The sequence below is a fragment of the Brachyhypopomus gauderio genome, chromosome 9, assembly GCF_052324685.1.
Source record: "Brachyhypopomus gauderio isolate BG-103 chromosome 9, BGAUD_0.2, whole genome shotgun sequence".
Classification (NCBI taxonomy): domain Eukaryota; kingdom Metazoa; phylum Chordata; class Actinopteri; order Gymnotiformes; family Hypopomidae; genus Brachyhypopomus; species Brachyhypopomus gauderio.
Window position 1 is genome coordinate 15,105,216 of NC_135219.1, and position 17,006 is coordinate 15,122,221.

Sequence of the window (17,006 nt, forward strand, 5' to 3'; positions counted from 1 at the left end):
AAGACGAAAAGAAATGTAATATATAATGTACACTATAATTTCACAGTTTGCTTTGCTGTGATTTTTTTGTGTAAAATTGCTCAAAGAATACTGGTGACGTTGAGTTATAGACAATTTCGGTAAAAATTCTGATGAAGCCTAATTTTTTTTATAGATAAATGTACTTCAGTGGTTTGTCCTCTGTGGTGTTGCTTTAGTGTGAGTGCACAGTACTCACAGTTCTGTATAAGCTGGTCCTTTCAGCAACACTTTACACTAATAGCTTCATATTTAAAATGATTAGAATTTGTAGTCTTCCATGAGTTAGAATGATTTAAAGTGTGATTAAAGTCATTTTCTCTAAAATGGAACAGGACTGAAGTTTGTTTACCACAAGTAGACTCAGACAATAATCCGACAATGAATGCTTTTTAGTTTTTTCAATACCTTTTCAAAAACGATACCAACTCTGTATTAACTTTGTCTGCTGGCTCAAAATGGGGTCAGACAGCTGCACAAAATCTTTATTTAAAAGAAATAAATATTTAAAATATGATGATCATAATGTACAATCCAAATCAAAGATTCATTTTTTAGAGTACAATCCCTGTGACCTTAAGAAACAATGCCCAGTGTGGTGATTTACTATTGGCTGCTCTTAAGATTTCCCACAATGCCATTGTGAGGAACACCCCCGTTCCTGGGTTGTCCCCTGCTCCTAGGGTCTTCCTGCCAGGGCACTAATTGCTGCCTCCTCTCAAGCCCTATCGTTTACACATCATCGTGTTGCGTTGCGAGGTAGCAGCGCTGGCACGTTGCTGTTGCTTATTTTTGCTGTTGGAGTTTCAAGTGGTTCATGTTCTACGCTGGCAAGACAAAGACTTCATTAGATAGATAGATAGATAGATAGATAGATAGATAGATAGATAGATAGATAGATAGATAGATAGATAGATAGATAGATAGATAGATAGATAGATAGATAGATAGATCTAAGAATAAAAAAATACATTCATATTTTCCAGCTTTGTAACTCACCCTCTTTCTTCCTTTCTTTCACCACATGGAATTTGGGAGAGAGAGAGAGAGAGAGTGGGAGGAGGTGCACAGGCCACAAGAAAAAGGAGTGGAGTGGGGGAGGAGTGGAGGTGTTGAAGGGATGGGGGGTGTGAATGTTCTTCTGCTGGACTCTACCAATGACTCAGCATCCCCCCCCCCCCCCCCTGCCCTGTCCATTAGTGTTGCATTCATTTGATTTCATTATTTACAGCACAATGTTTGACGTTTCTGGGGAAAATCTCAGTTTCCTGCACACGTGCATGCAGTGCCCAGGTGCTGTCATACCTGCAACGTTTATTCACTTCAGAATATGAGAAATTACTTGTGAACTGTTAACTAATGATCTATAATGTAATATATAACCTAATAATTCATATTTACATGTATGTAAACATGGCATCACCCAAAAGCAAACAGCTCTTCAGACTGTGCTTTCAATAGTTCCAAGCAGATCTTTCAGTGATCTGTGAGACTGCAGCACTGACAGTGTGTGTGCGGGTGAAGTGCAGACTGATTATAGGCAAGCAGCTCTAGATTTACGTGTCATGGCGACGTTGATAAGTGTGAAACTGAAGACCCAGTATACGGGTGGTGGAGATAAGTGTCAGAGGTGCCATCAACCCACATCGACCTGGAGCTGTGTGTGTGTGTGTGTGTGTGTGTGTGTGTGTGTGTGTGTGTGTGTGTGTGTGTGTGTGCATGTGTGTGTGTGTGTGTGTGTGTGTGTGTGTGTGTGTGTGTGTGTGTGTGTGTGTAAAAGAAGTAGCAAGAAGGAAAACATGTAATTTAATAACTACATTTAATTACTCCACATCATCACATCAGCTCTAGTGTGGTGATATTACACAAATTCATGGTAGGATCTAGATGACAATGTCACAAGGTCTAAGTAGCGACCAAAAGAATGTGATCACGAATACAAGCGCCTAAAATGCACAGGGTGACTGAGCTCTTCCTTAGAGATAGTGTGAGGAGTTTGCTCATCCTGGAGTAGAGCCGCTGCTCCTCCATGTAGAGAGGAGCCAGTTGAGTGGTTCGGACATCTGGTCCGTATGCCCCCTGGCCACCTCTTGGCATGTGTAACTGGGAGGTTATATCTCACAGCTGTCCTGGGAACTCCTCGGTATCCCCCCAGAGGAGCTAGAAGAGGTGGCCGGAGAGAGGGGAACCTGGACCTCTTTGCTGAGGCTACTGGCCCCGCGACTCAGAACCAGATGCAAATAGATGGATGGATTTAGAAGTTGCAGGCGTGAACACATGTGATGTGCCCTTGTGTTGTCGTCTGAATACCCGGATCAAAGACGCTTTGTGCTTTTCGACCCGTTTTGCCACTTTGTGTTGTTTCCATGTGTTTCTGTGTATCTTCCTTATCTACCCTTCAGTAGTAGAAAATGCATTTCCTGGGAAAACCTGTTTTGTGCAACTGTGCCAGTTCTGGGCGGTGAGAGATTGTGTATGATACTGCTACCCTCTGGGCCAGAATATGATGCCTCTCGTGGCCAACACACTGAAAGTGCTACGTTACCGGTAAGCAAACACACACTGTGTGTGCTCACCTTGTCCATCGTATGCATACACATGGTGATTCTCTCTTCTCCTCTCTTCTCTTCTTCTATTCTCTTCTCCTCTCTTCTCTTCTTCTATTCTCTTCTTCTCTCTTCTCTTCTTCTCTTCTCCTATTCTCTTCTCCTCTCTTCTCTTCTTCTCTTCTTCTATTCTCTTCTCCTCTCTTCTCTTCTTCTCTTCTTCTATTCTCTTCTTCTCTCTTCGAGTGGGTGTTTGATTGCTAGCATATCCTGGCGGTGAACGTGCGTCTGCACATTAGCATCGGGTAGCACGGCACGGCATGGTTGCATGATAACATCTGATGTGACCACTGAGCAGATGTAATGAGTTCGCCGTCAACACAAGCAAATCAAGGCCCGGTAAAAATAGCACCTGAGAAACATTGCACACACATGGTCGGCCATTTTGACACGCCAGTTCTTTACAGAGGCTGGTGCTGCTGTGGGCCTGAAAATATACAGAGGGCATAAGAGAGTGTAGTGTTTGGTGTAGTGTGTCACCAAAGCCATACGCCCTCCTACACAGAGGAATCATCTCTCTGTCTGTCTGTCTCTTCACCTGTCTGTCCCTCTGTCTGTCTGTCTGTCTCAGGTTCTCTTTGTTGTGCAGGTTATTGAGTCAATCCTGGTGTGTTTCACTGTAACTTTCCATTGTTACAATGATAGAAACCTGGATGTGTGCTTGTGTGGGAATCGTTGTATGTGTGGTTGTTTATATGAGACACTGTGTGTGTGTTTGTGTGTGTGTGTGTGTGTGTGTGTGTGTGTGTGTTTGTGTGTAGGGGAGCGTGGCAATACTTTGGCTCCATAGTCTGAGCTCGATTAGCTCTCCGTGCCTTCACCTGCCCGTTGCCATGGAGACCCGGGGTTCCTCTCTCTGTGTGCGTCACCTGCGTCCTCTCTTGCCTGTGTCGTCTCCCGGTCTCACTCCAGACGTCTCTGCCTTGGTCAGCCGCCACGACAACGCCTCTTATACACATCCACATGTCAGTGGTCATGGAAACGCCTCTTATACACATCCACATGTCAGTGGTCATGGAAACGCCTCTTATACACATCCACATGTCAGTGGTCATGGAAACGCCTCTTATACACATCCACATTGCAACAGAGCGTTTGAAAATCCAGCCACACAGTCATAGCGCCAGACCTTCATACTGGGACCAAGTCGATACTCCACCCCACTGCTTTATCTCAGCTGTCAAATGTGCACACACACACACACACACACACACACACACACACACACATATGTACACACACACATACACACACACACACACACACACACACACACACACACACAAACTGCAAGAGCTTCACAAGCAATGCATGCTGGCAGCATGTCTGAGGTGATACTGCACATTTCTCCAGAAGAGATGGGCAGGACGTTCTTGTCCTCTCTGCTGTCTCCTCAAGGCTGCTGGCCTGTGTGTGTGTGTGTGTGTGTGTGTGTGTGTGTGTGTGTGTGTGTGTGTGTGTGTGTGTGTGTGTGTGTGTGTGTGTGTGTGTGTGTGTGTGTGTGTGTGTGTGTGTGTGTGTGTGTGTGTGTGTGTGTGTGTGTGTGTGTGTGTGTGTGTGCGTGTGTGTGAGAGAGAGGTGCTCAAGGTGGAACCGCAGATGACTCCATTATGGTGAAACTGAGCCCATATCCACTATCATGATGGATCGATGGAGACTGAGGTTTTCTGGCACCTCTCTATGGCCATATAATTCCCTAATGAGGTATCTGTACCCTGTACTGTACCCTACCCTCCACCCCTACACCCAGCCTTGACACGCCCACTCTGCACTGCCTGCTCTGCCCTGCCACGCCCACTCCGCCCTGCCAAGCCCACTCCGCCCTGCCACACCCAGTCCTCCCTGCCACACCCACTCCACCCTGCCACACCCACTCCACCCTGCCACGCCCACTCCGCCCTGCCACACCTGCTCTGCCCTGCCCACTCTGCCCTGCCACACCCACTCCACACACTGCTTTACAGCTTTGCTGCAGTGCAATCACTATATTACACTGAACAACAGTGACTTGTCAACAAGACAAAAGCCCATTTCTTCCCAGAACCGGTACCGTTACACCATTGCTCAATAGGGCCCCTGTTCTAGCTCTCTGTGCTCAGGATCAATAGTGCAGCAACGATGGAAAGCAATGGATCCTTTATTTTGCAGATCCACAGTGCTGTGGGGGGATATTACATCTGCCATCAGTATGGCTAGTGTTGTGTAAACATTTTATGTTTCATAAGCTTTACCCATAATGAGCTGATATGTGCATAATGTGATCAGGCACTCAAATAAAGGCTCAGAGATGAACACTTCAAGCCTTCATTACTTCTCAGCACACTGCATGATGGGAAGACTACAGGGTCTCAGAGCGCAACCTTCCCCTCCTACCCGTGATTATGCATCCCCATGCACTCTCGTCTGTGATCAGCCTTCTGTAAGCGTTCTCCAGGAGCAACACGTTTGGTGTGGGTAGCTTCATGTACGGGCTCCAAGCCGAGACACGGCCGTACGGGCTTCTCCACACTGCCCTGCAGGGAGGGGCGAGACTGGGAGGTACCAGAGGGCAAGAATACCAAGCACAGACGCCATGAAGCCCTGGACTTCATGAAGCCCTGCTTGGGCTGGAGGAGGGGCTGGAGGAGGGGCTAGAGGAGGAGCTGGAAGAGAAGCTGGAGGAGGAGCTGGAGGAGGAGCTGGGGGAGGGGCTGGAGGAGGAGCTGGGGGAGGGGCTGGAGGAGGAGCTGGGGGAGGGGCTGGGGGAACTGTGAGAAGTGTAAACGGTTTAGAAGAATGTGATTTCAGAGCACAGGGCTGATAAGTGATATGGTTCTTTACACCATGCAGCATCGCATCACAGATGTGTTGCTGTCTGTGCAACTAAAATAAATCTTGGTTCATGGAGTGCTGTTGCATAAACAATGTTCATATTTACATATTCCTGCAAAATATGGACACTGTGTCCATACATTTTGACCAGCATTATTTACAAAAGTGGATAGAATCTGCATCTCATTAACATACCCAACACAGAGCCTATGGTCGGATTAGCCACAACAGTAAGCCACAATGAACAATATAATAGATTCACATTGTCAATATGTTCATTCATTAAGTGGCCTTTAAATTATGAAACTACCATCAACACTGTTCTGACATCATAACACTCAAGTCCTATGACAAATATGCCTATCAGTGAATGAGATAAACCCTCAGTATATAAGATTAACGTGTGCTTTCATGCACAATAATGTTGGGCTTCGCTTGACAAGCCATAAATACCTGTAGTTCCCATCTGTGGCCTGTCCCATCTGCCAGTGTTATACAGATCGACTGAGGTCATTCTGAGGTCACCGTTGCTTTGAGCAGTAACACAGGGCCTGCAGTGTTTAGTTTTCATTGCCATATAAGGGTTGCACGGTGTGTTTGTGTGACTTTGCTGTGACCAATGCTGTGTACAGACCAGAGCCTGAGAAATATATGTAATTAATAATTTATATCTGCAAATAGCACTTATATATCCATACTATACTGCACGTATCGTAGTGTTGAGTGCTACCATTGCTAGAATGGTATGGACAGGTCACAGGTCAGTCTGGCTCAGGTAATGAGTCAGCTCTATCCTGAAGGGAGGCCTGGCTGGCTGTTCTCATATCTGTGGGACTTGGCAGCCAATGAGACAGAGGTGCTACAGACGCTGAAGGAGCTGAACTGGGGTGGAGGGGGGGAGGTGGAGGTGGCATGGGTGAAGTCCTCATCTCCTTTGGGCAAAAACGCTGAGTCAGCTTACGGTGTGGTGTGTGTGTGTGTGTGTGTATGTGTGTGTGTGTGTGTGTGTGTGTGTGTGTGTGTGTGTGTGTGTGTGTGTGTGTGTGTGACTGAGGCACTGCAGTGCTGTGAGGAGTGCTGTCATTAGGAACCAGTGCACACAGGCACATCTTTTCAACAAGAGCAACACAGAGTCACTGCATGGCAGAACACATCTAAGAGAGCAAAGCCACATGGCCACAGTAAAGAATCCATAACACTAACAAAACCACACACACACACACACACACACACACACACACACACACACACACACACACAAACACACAAACACACACAAACACACACACAAACACACACAAACACACACACAAACACACACACACATAAACACACATAAACACACACACACACACACACACACACACACACACACATACACACACACACACACACACACAATGGTATTGATCAGCAGCTGTTCAGCACTTTCTCATTGCTCTTGTTTACACTAATGCAGCAGTGCATTGATTTCATTAAAATATCACCCCTCCCCCATCTCCCCTGTCCCCCCCCCCCGTCTCTCCCCTCCCCCTCCCCCTCCACCCCCCCCCCCCCCCCCCCCCCAGCCCTGTGTCCCTGACTCACCCTAGTCTGCTCTTTTTGTCTCAGTAGACACATCCACAGGGATGAGTGTCACCGCTGGGCTCACACTGACACTATCACTTTCATTCATCCCTCCTTCTCTGATGCACTCTCTCTTTCCACATGCACTCCATCTCTCACTTTCTTCCTTTCAGTGTGTCTGTCTCTCCCCAGCGTGTCTCTCGGTCCCCCCTCGGCATGTCTCTGTACCCCAGCGTGTCTCTCTGTCTCCCCTCAACGTGTCTCTATATCCACCCCCAGCATGTCTGTCTGCCCCCCTCAGCATGTCTCTGTCCCCCAGCGTGTCTCTCTGTCCCCCCTCAGTGTGTATGTCTGTCCACCCCCAGCATGTCTGTCTGTCCCCCCTCACTGCGTCTTTCTCCCCTTAGTGTGTCTCTCCCCCTCAACTTTACTCTCTCCTTTCGGACATGAAGTGCCTCTGAACTGTTGAGCTGTCTGGCACCAACTGCGTGTCATAAACTGTGTCGCATAGATTACCCAGCTAAGCACTGTCAGAGAAGAGAGCTGATCTGATTCGAGGCGTCGGTCTCGTCCACATATCTGATTACATAACAACACCCCATGGACCCCGAAGACACTGCAATCTCACGATCTCATCTTCAGTGCCGATAACGTGGATTAGCAGGCAGGGGTGTGTTTAATCGGCTTCCGATGCTGCTATGTGTTATCTCTGTTCCTCAAACTGTGGACGTTTCAAACACACCTGGCCCAGTGTTCTGCTGATGTCCTCATAACGTGACGTTAGGGTGGTTCCCATTGACTCTTTAAATATACCAATTGTAAAAAATCTGTGGTGCGTGTGAACCATTACTAAGTTTCAGACCCCTGGCATATTAGAGATTGTTCTGGGAAAAAGAGGACCCCAGTGACCAGGGCCTAACGTCAATGTATATGATTTCAGATGGTAGTGATCATGTAAATCTCAGTCGTACCTGGTCAGATGTTTTATTTTCAATCCTAGGACCCAAATCACAACAGTTGAACTGCTGATCCCAGTTAACTTGGCTGCCATTTTGCTAAACTGTGTTCTAGCAGCAAAAAGCTTCCCCAAAGAGCCTAGCCAACTCTCCAAAACAAGTCATCATTCATTTATAAACGTTACCGACTCCCCCTGCTGGTCAATTAAAGAACTGCAGAGTAAAGAGGGTAGCTTTTACAGTGCGGCAGAATGTCGCATTTCCACATTTGGACGTGAGACACAACAGGTATACAGGCCTATGAGAGGCTTTACGTCTGATCCATGTAGTACTACATGTGTAGAACCAAATAAAGCATATTAGATAAAAGTACTCTTCTTTGATGAATATGCATTTTGAAGAGAAATGATGGGCCTTCTGTTGTATACTGGACACACACATTTCCCTCTGTCCCTTCTGCTCATATTTCAGACGTGTGCGACAGCATGTGCATCACACTACGAGCAGAATGCAGTCTAGGGTGTTTACTCCTGCAGGTAAACACGATGGAGGAGAGAGAGAGAGAGGGGGAGGGAGAGAGGGAGGGGAAAATAGAGAGAGGGAGAGAGAGAGCGGGGAGAGTATGTGTGTGTATACGCAACACTTCCTGCAGAGAGCAGCCCAGTGCCCAGCAACCCCGACAGACGCTACTGCAGTCAGGGGACACACACACACACACACACACACACACACACACACACTCAAATAAATGCTCAGTCAGCATTTTACATCCTCTGCCTCGCATACATACAGCAGTAACCCTTCCGTCTCTGGGTTATCGTGAACAATCAGGAAAGAAACACGCTCAATCACTATGAATTACATTTACAGAACGGAGTGTTACAAAGTCATCCTTTATTCCACAAATGGACCAGCCATAAAACATCATGGGAACACTCAAGTTATCAGTCGGCTTATTTGATATTAGATTGTCAATCAGCTAAATTGATATTTAGACCTGCCTTCAGACTTTCAGCACATTTACGCTGCAGCAAAACAACAAGACTTCCACACCGCCTCTGTCTCTCTGTGGAGACTGAACCGTGGGAGCGAGAACTGTGCTAAAGAACCAAACCAACACTACAAAGTTTCCTCAATATGTAAACAACAAACTGAAATCTATATACATCACATTTATTCAATTAGACTCTGTATGAATACTGAGATGCAAAAAAAAATCAAAATAGAAGCATGAAAGGTGTCTGATATGGCTCTCCTGGACTTTAGTAGCACACACCCAATGTGGCCAGCAGGAGGCGCAACAAACGCACCATTACAAATGGAGCACAAGACTATGGGTATGTATTAGTTTGACCCTAATAATAAAGTGTGATAACTGTGGGCAAAAGGAAGGTGAACGCATGCTAAGCCCTCACTGTAAAGAGGGTGGTCATAATTCTCTTCCACAGTGGCATGCAATTTTTCATAAAGCAAATCTTGTCAACCCATAGTGCCTGCATTTGTACAGAAGTGCCATCGCTATAATGAGCACACACAGTACTTTCTGCTAAATGCTAGGCGTGGTGTGTCCTCCCAGAACCCGGAAGCTTCTCAGAGCTCTGCGACAGTTCCAGAATCTTCTTCTGAATGTTCCTATTGAAGGGCATTCTGAGGTCGTCGAAATCCACCTCGTAGCTGAGACGCTGACGCCTCTTCTGTTTCTGCTCCATGAGCTGGGTGGTGCTGAGTTGCTTCCCCCACACCTACACCAACACACACACACACACACACACACACACACACACACACACATAAAGAGCTCACTAACACTGACACATGATAACGGTTTCAAACTGTGTTGATGTAGAACATCATAGCATGGCAGAGGCCAAGGTACTGACGTGTGTGGAGCATCTCACACAGTGACCACTGTGTTTACTGTATATAGGTGCAATTTAATTATTGTAAAATGACTAAATATCAGCCATCTGTTGTCATGTATAACTCATCACCCACCCTGTGTGGTAACAGACAGGCTAAAGAGTCAAACTGAACTGTGTTGTTTTTAAGAAAGTGACTGATGATGTCAATGCATATATGCAACACACATATTTAACACAACACATATTTAACACAATACACATATATGTAACACAGTATAAACATATGAATATATTTATGTAACACAACATATATGCATATATTTAAGGCAACATACACATGTATGCATATATTTACAAATATGCATATATTTAACACAGTATAAATATATGCATATATGTTTATGTTGTATTAAGTATATATACTTAATACAACATAAACATATATGCATATATTTTATGTTCATGGATATACAAAAATCCTGAAGTGCACTTTTTCTGCAGGAACACCTCAGTGGCAGTGAAGGGTGCAGCGTTCTGTGAGAAGAAGCCCACCGTTCTTGGCGTGAAGCTGATGTCAGCTTTGTTGAGCTCTCCACTGGTGATCTGTGTGCTGTGCAGGACCACACTGTTCTCCAGGGCCTCCACCCTCACCTCGGCCACCTCTGTGCGTGGTGTAGACGCTGCCCCCTGCTGGATAAATGCAGCATGAACAATAACCAAGAACTTTGCATGGACCTGCCCCGTCAATGGCCACAGGTAGTAAGGCCACTGTAAGATCAATTACATCTCACATATGAGGTGATGAACCTCCTTGTGCGAACCAGCCACACACAGGTGTTGCATTTGTGCAGTATGTGGTTATGAATGTCCACCATGGATAACTGATCATTACTCTCAAACTCTGATCATCCACTGCCATTGATCATACGCTGTTTCATACTTTCGTCTTGGAGGAAGTCGAGGTGGCCGGTCTGATTTTGTTCTGAGGTCTGGCAGCTCTGTCCCTCCTGTGGTTCTTGGGTTTAGAGAGGCTATCCATCCTGGCCTGGATCAGCTCCACGATCCGTACGTCGGCGTAAGCTCGGGCAGTGTCCAAGCAGTTTTGCCCTGCAATTAAAAGATTAAAGCCCTTTGACTCCAGGGACTTGCAAGGACAAAGTTGATCAATCTGAATGATTAAGTTGGGCACAGTCAACACTCTTGAGTTGGCCTCCCTCACGGTGAGGAGGCAGCCCTGATCTAACACGATGTCTGCTTGCTTAGGCAGATTATAAAGTAGGTGGATGTTTGTGGAGTGTTGTTCAAACATCCACCTAGTGGAGTGTTGTGGTGGAGAATGTGCAGAGTGGTGATACAAATATTTCCAGGCAACAGGGTGATAATGTGATGATGAGAGTAAAAATAAGTTTTACACTGAACCCTCTATTTGGAAAAACAGCTACAGAACACAGAAAAAACGTCGTAGTGTTGGTGAAGACTGCTGTATGAAGACAGCACCAAAACTGTCCAAGGGTCTCCATACCTGCCTTGTTCTGTGCAGTGACTGTGGCCCCAGCCTTGAGGAGGTAGTCAACACAGCAAAGCCTGCTGCTCTCAATGGCCCTCATTAAGGGTGTGGCCCCGCAGATAGTGGGCGTGTCCACCGCAGCTCCCGCCTCCACCAGCAGTTGAATGATGTCGAGCTGTCCAGAGTGGCAGGCATGGTGCAGAGGGGTCCAACGGAACTGATCTTGTGCATTAACGTCGGCCCTGTCACATACATGTAGCCAGTAATAAACAGAGCACAGCTGCACAATCTAAAAGCCTTAAGTACGATATGGTACACAGTAGCACACTACGTATAGAGTAGAGTGTGTAAATATAATACAGTTATAATACTGAATTAGAACAAACTATGAGTCTATGAAACTAAGTCTATGAAACTTTATACAAGACTTAGGTAAGAAACAAGCATACCCAATGAGAAGCTTCTACACTTAATACAATAAATATACATTACACAATACGTCTACGTGTTATGCTATCTGAAGAGCTGGGGATGGTTTGATTTGAAAATGTTCTGGGTTAACTGTAATAAATGCAACTGGTAACGTTACCCGAGCTCAAGGAGAAACTTGGCCACATCGTAATTTCCACTTGCACAGGCGGTCATGAGCGGTGTCTTGTAGAAGCGGTCTTTTACATCCACAGGAACGCTCTGGCTAAAGGCCAGCTTCAGGGACTCAGTGTCTCCGGCCTTGACGCAGTAGCTGATGTTAATGTAGACCTTCTCCGGTTCATCTATGTACCAGGCGGAGTCATCTTGTATCTGGTGTCCTGGTGGATGGTCGCGGTCAAAGCGGTTTGGGTCCGTAACGAGCCGGTAACTCTCGATCATAAAGTGTGGTGGCCCACCGTCGTCTCGCCGGTAGATGAGATCTGGCGGGATCGTGCAAATGGGCAGGGGGAGGTTCACCTTGCTTTTCTTCTTTTGCTTACCCGCCATGCCTGTTTTTTTCTTCTTCTTTGGTCCATAAGAGGCCATGACAAAAACCCTGGGCAGGTATCTGAGTCCTTTGAAGAACTCATTGATGTTAACCAGACCTTCCCGCCGCTTGTCATGAGCAAGCAGGACTCTCTGAATGTTCTGGTCCTCAACTGGCGCTCTGAACTCCCGGAGAACAGAGAAGAACGTCTCCCTGGAGACGACCTCTATGTCATTAAATCCACACGAAGTCGATTCAAAGGCCTTCCGCAGCTCGGCCTCGTTCTCGTGAGACCAGTCATGGAGGGTCAGTGCCCACGGTTCGTTCATGCCGCCCAGGCCCTTTGAGAACTTACCATGCAAGCGTTCCGCCTTCTTTAGCTCCCGGGCTGAGGCCTTAAGACCCAAATCCTTAGCGATCTGACGGGGTGTCACGCCCTCCTGATTCTTCAGTTTGGGGTTACATCCTGAAATTGGGACAGAACTTCAGCTACTCTAGTGTTGAGATGCATGATGTAGTTAGTGAGTGGCTGAAATGCAATATGGGCAACAGCAATAGAAAATCCACTCACATTTTACAGCTGCTGACTCCATCAAAAGCAGATGGAAATCTATATGACTACGTGTCAAACCTATCAGTGGGAAATTAAATTACCAAAAGTGTGAATTGCAGATACTGTGCTGTGTGGTATGCTGGTGACATCCAGTTGACAACTGTGTTGCAGATTTGTTATGAAACAGAGAACCGCTGTGGTATTCTTCTTGTGATATTCTCAGTTCAGGAGGACTGGTCTGACACACTCAAATCATCAGTAAGCCATTATCAAACCCCTCCTGACTTTAGTCAGGTGTCCTGAAGCAGAGAAAATGACTAGTGTAACAGCCATCTCTGTACAATGAATCTATATTAAGATACCCGATCGTAATGTGAGCTGTCTACATCTCCACGTACTTTGACCCTCAAGGTAACCAGGAATGAGAAGATTGTTTGCTACAGTGCTGTTTCTATAGCGTTCGGAGTGGGAGAAAGGGAGATTATCTGTCTGCATAGACTACCTCTCTGAGCTAGGAACCGACAGCAGTCAGCAAAGTCCCCACGAGCAGCGAAGTGCAGGGCGGTTTCCCCGTCTGCCGTCACCACCCCCATGTCCGCCGAGAAGGCAGACAGCAGCTGAATGATCTGCAGGAGAACAATTTGCCGTTGGAACTGACTGCCAATAACGCTAACGAAGCAAACGCTAATGAGGTTAGAACTATGCAAATTAATCCGACCTATAACTGTCCCTGGCTGCGTGGAATCATGTAAATCAAAAACCTTTATATTTTATTGAAATAGAAATGACCAATTTTGGTCAGTTTTTGGCTACTGTTATGAAACATTGACTTTTACAATGTATCAGTTACTTTCACTACATTGTAGTTACTTCTACTTCATTGTAGTTACTTCAACTACATTATAGTTACTTCAGCTAAATTGTTGTTACTTCTACTATGTTGTAGTTACTTCTATTATGTTATAGTTACTTCTACTACATTGTAGTTACTTCCACCATGTTGTAGTTACTACTTCATTGTAGTTACTTCTACTATATTGTAGTTACTTCCACTATGTTCTAGTTACTTCCACTACATTGTAGTTACTTCCACTATGTTCTAGTTACATCTACTATGTTCTAGTTACCTCAAAGTAGCCTCCTTGAGCCGCGAGATGAACGGCGGCGAACTGCTTGGCGTCCAGTGCGTTCACACTTGCTCCTCTTCTGAGGATGGCCCTCACCAGTCCCGCCATGCCTGACCTCGCCGCCTCCATCAGAGCTGTGCGACCTGTGATCTGCAGGCACACACCAGGCATCTGTCCTCACACACCTGTTAGCGAGGTTGAGGCACCACCCTCTCCCTACATCCCCTACTCTCCCAGCAACGCGTGGCTCCTGACAGTCATTTGATGGATGCGTGCTGTCAACATTACTGGGAAAACACAGTGTTTGGTGTAGCGTGTCAAGATGAGGAGAGTGATCTTGTAAGGTGACTTTCTGTAACAAGGGAACATCTGGAGTTTGGGATTGTTTGGGTCCAGAAAAGGCCTAGTAGGTCTGTAATTCATTATAGTGTAATGAATTCTTACACTATAATGTAGCATAAAAATTCCTAAGATTCTGATAGTGCTGTAGACCTGACAAACTGATAACTGAGGTTCCTGACATCAAACAGTGTGCTACAAACAGTAATAGCTCACTTTATGTCCCATCACACACACACACACACACACACACACACACACACACACACACACACACACACACACACACACACATATTATAACTGTCCATCAAATCATGATACACACACACACACCTCCTTTTCTTTGCCCTATGCTTACTCATACTGGGTGTCTCGTGTTTGTGTGTGTGTGTGTGTGTGTGTGTGTGTGTGTACCTGACTGGTGGCATTGGGGTCAGCTCCATTCTCCAGTAGAAGGAGGCACATTCCCTCCCAGTCGCGAGCGTTCTCGCAGGCCCTCAGGAAGATCGGCACGCCCTCGCTGCACACATTGTTCACGTCGGCCGCGCTCACCAGCGCCACCTGCAGGCAGCGCATGTGCCTTGCGGTGGGGCACATACAGTAGAAGAGGATGCCTGGGAGAGCAGCCAGAGTCAGGTTGGGTTTCAGACGAGCTTCTCTCGTCCTGGTCCTGCCGTGGTCTGGACTCAAACCCTCCAGCGAGGCAGGACTCAGCACGCCGTCTCATCTGAGCCCCACAGATGGCACGGCCATCGTTTAACTGTGTGACAGCTGAATTATTTGTCAGAGCGTCACTCCGTTTGAGCAGTTTTGACCAAACGATGCTTGAAACCTCATCAATATATTAGCAGTGGGAGAGAGTGTGTGTTTCAATAAGTCAAATGGTCATGGTGTCTTTGGTAATCCATCTATTGTAGCACTTTACCGCTTATGGTAGTGGTTGGCATTGAGAGTCAGAGACTGAAAATGTATTAAGAATAACCCTATAGAGGGTCTCGCCAAGACGCTACTTAAAACATGAATAACACATTGCTTATGTTTGAAGCACATTGCTTATGTTTTGAAGCACTGCAACTCGAGTTGAATAATATCAAGACTTTATTTAACAAAATATTTATTTTATAAAATAGCACAAAAAAAACTGCATAGGCCCTAAAGACATGAAACAGCAATTGCTGTCTGCAGTAATGTCTACAAAAGTTGATTGTGAGTCTAATGGGCTCAGTTCCAAGAGTCGTGCAGGACACGCAACCACGCATGCAGTCATGTAGCAGACCTGCGCGTGAAATACGCCTCGCGAGACACCAAGGCTTCTTCTGCAACTTCTCATTCGCAAGCTGTAATATGCATAAGCACACTGATATGACATACAGGGCTTTTAAGATCTGGGTTAAGGTTTGGCTTTCTTGGTTGTGTTTCATAGAACCTGTTTGAAGAAGTTTTTACTTTAAGACGTTATACAAGATGCACGGCATAAAGAAGAGAAAGTACAAACAAACAAAAACAGACATCCCTACCTTTTCCTTCTACGTCTGTCAGCTTCATATCTGCGTGATGTTTGGCCAAGAGGGCCACCACTCCGTCGTGGCCGAGCTCCGCGGCCAGCATCACCGGCGTGCGTCCTCGTCTGTCCTGAACATTGGGCTGTGCGCCCTGAGCCAGCAGAAACTCCACCATGTCGGCGTTGTTGCTCACCGAGGCCAAATGCAGAGCGCCTTTGCCTTCCCGCGGTTCAGTGAGATTGATGAGGTTATCGATGCCCACGGAGACCAGCCTCTCTATCTGGGCCGTGTCGCCATCGTGAACACACTGGAGAAGGCGGTATATCTGCGATACTTTCAGCCGGCCGTCGGCTACGGGCCTCACGGTCCTCACTTCAGAAATCATGAGCCAAATCTATAAAAAAGTAACGACAGGAATGTTAAAAGTATCTAGTTAAGTATAGGAGAGCAAAAACGAATTTAATGGATAACGACAAAATGAGCCTTAAATAAAATGGGCCTTTAGAAAGTGACGTAACCGCCGTGCCTCAAAATCCCAACGAAAATACATTAACCGTATCATAATCACATTTCTCCACTTATTTGATTACAGTGGGAGCAAACGTATCCTACCTTTGTGGATAATCCAGGCTCGTAATCAATCAATCCAGTTAATTTCTTAAACGCAACATCTAGTTAACATAAACAACTCCAAACTCCAGTATTTAGTGCAAACCCGTCTCTATGGTAACAGAAAACGTGCGGTCTCAGAAGAAAGGTCCAAGGAGTAGGTGTCCGTTCTCCGAGTTTCCTCTCCCCGCTTTCTTATTTCATTTCCGACCTGCAGGTAGAATTACAACCATCTTGACCGGACCAAGTCAAGGGGCTAATATCAGTTTACACGGCAATGTAAGTGCGTGTGAGTGACAGTAAATGGAATCCGGCACAAAGAGGCGGCTATACCGTGTCCTGCCACAATGGGACCCATGGACTGCATAATTTAAAGGACAAGCAGTGGTGGACTCTGGGCTTTTTTGGGGGTCTCTTGTGCTCTGCAGAGAAGGCTAAATCTTCATACTGCAATCTTATGTTTTTGACACAAGAGGTCACTAGCATTACACAGATTGTAACTGATTTTGACAGCAACGGCGGTCCTAATAAATTGTACCATTATTCCACACTGGTAATGTAATACAACTCCAAATCTCAAAACTTTATAT

The 17,006-nt window shown here is 46.1% G+C and overlaps 1 protein-coding gene across 5 annotated transcripts; it reads right to left on the reverse strand.

Annotated features, from left to right (window-relative positions):
- Window positions 1–8,855: 8,855 nt before the first annotated feature.
- ankef1a (ankyrin repeat and EF-hand domain containing 1a) lies at window positions 8,856–16,813 on the reverse strand. 5 transcript variants are annotated; one of them, XM_077017497.1, is made up of 11 exons: window positions 16,750–16,813; window positions 16,420–16,627; window positions 15,823–16,201; window positions 14,720–14,919; window positions 13,965–14,114; window positions 13,340–13,463; window positions 11,916–12,750; window positions 11,342–11,568; window positions 10,760–10,926; window positions 10,372–10,509; window positions 8,856–9,699 (listed from the first exon to the last, which is right to left on the reverse strand). In XM_077017497.1, the coding sequence occupies exons 3-11, from the start codon at window positions 16,190–16,192 to the stop codon at window positions 9,511–9,513; spliced, it is 2,400 nt and encodes a 799-aa protein (XP_076873612.1). In that variant the 5' UTR covers window positions 16,193–16,201; window positions 16,420–16,627; window positions 16,750–16,813; the 3' UTR covers window positions 8,856–9,510. The 5 variants fall into 5 exon arrangements, 3 of the variants coding, with proteins under 3 accessions (XP_076873612.1, XP_076873613.1, XP_076873610.1); XM_077017498.1 differs by having other exon boundaries at window positions 10,372–10,506; window positions 16,420–16,781; XM_077017495.1 differs by having other exon boundaries at window positions 16,420–16,781.
- Window positions 16,814–17,006: the final 193 nt, after the last annotated feature.

What these genes read in the sequence shown, in the direction of transcription:
- ankef1a (XM_077017497.1), bottom strand. Translation starts at nt 16,192, where the DNA reads ATGATTTCTGAAGTGAGGACCGTGAGGCCCGTAGCCGACGGCCGGCTG. An exon ending in CACTGCACAGAACAAGGCAG is followed by an intron (nt 10,927 to 11,341) that starts GTATGGAGACCC and finishes TTTTAATTGCAG; the next exon opens with GGCAAAACTGCTTGGACACT. An exon ending in CGACTTCCTCCAAGACGAAA is followed by an intron (nt 10,510 to 10,759) that starts GTATGAAACAGC and finishes GCATTTATCCAG; the next exon opens with CAGGGGGCAGCGTCTACACC.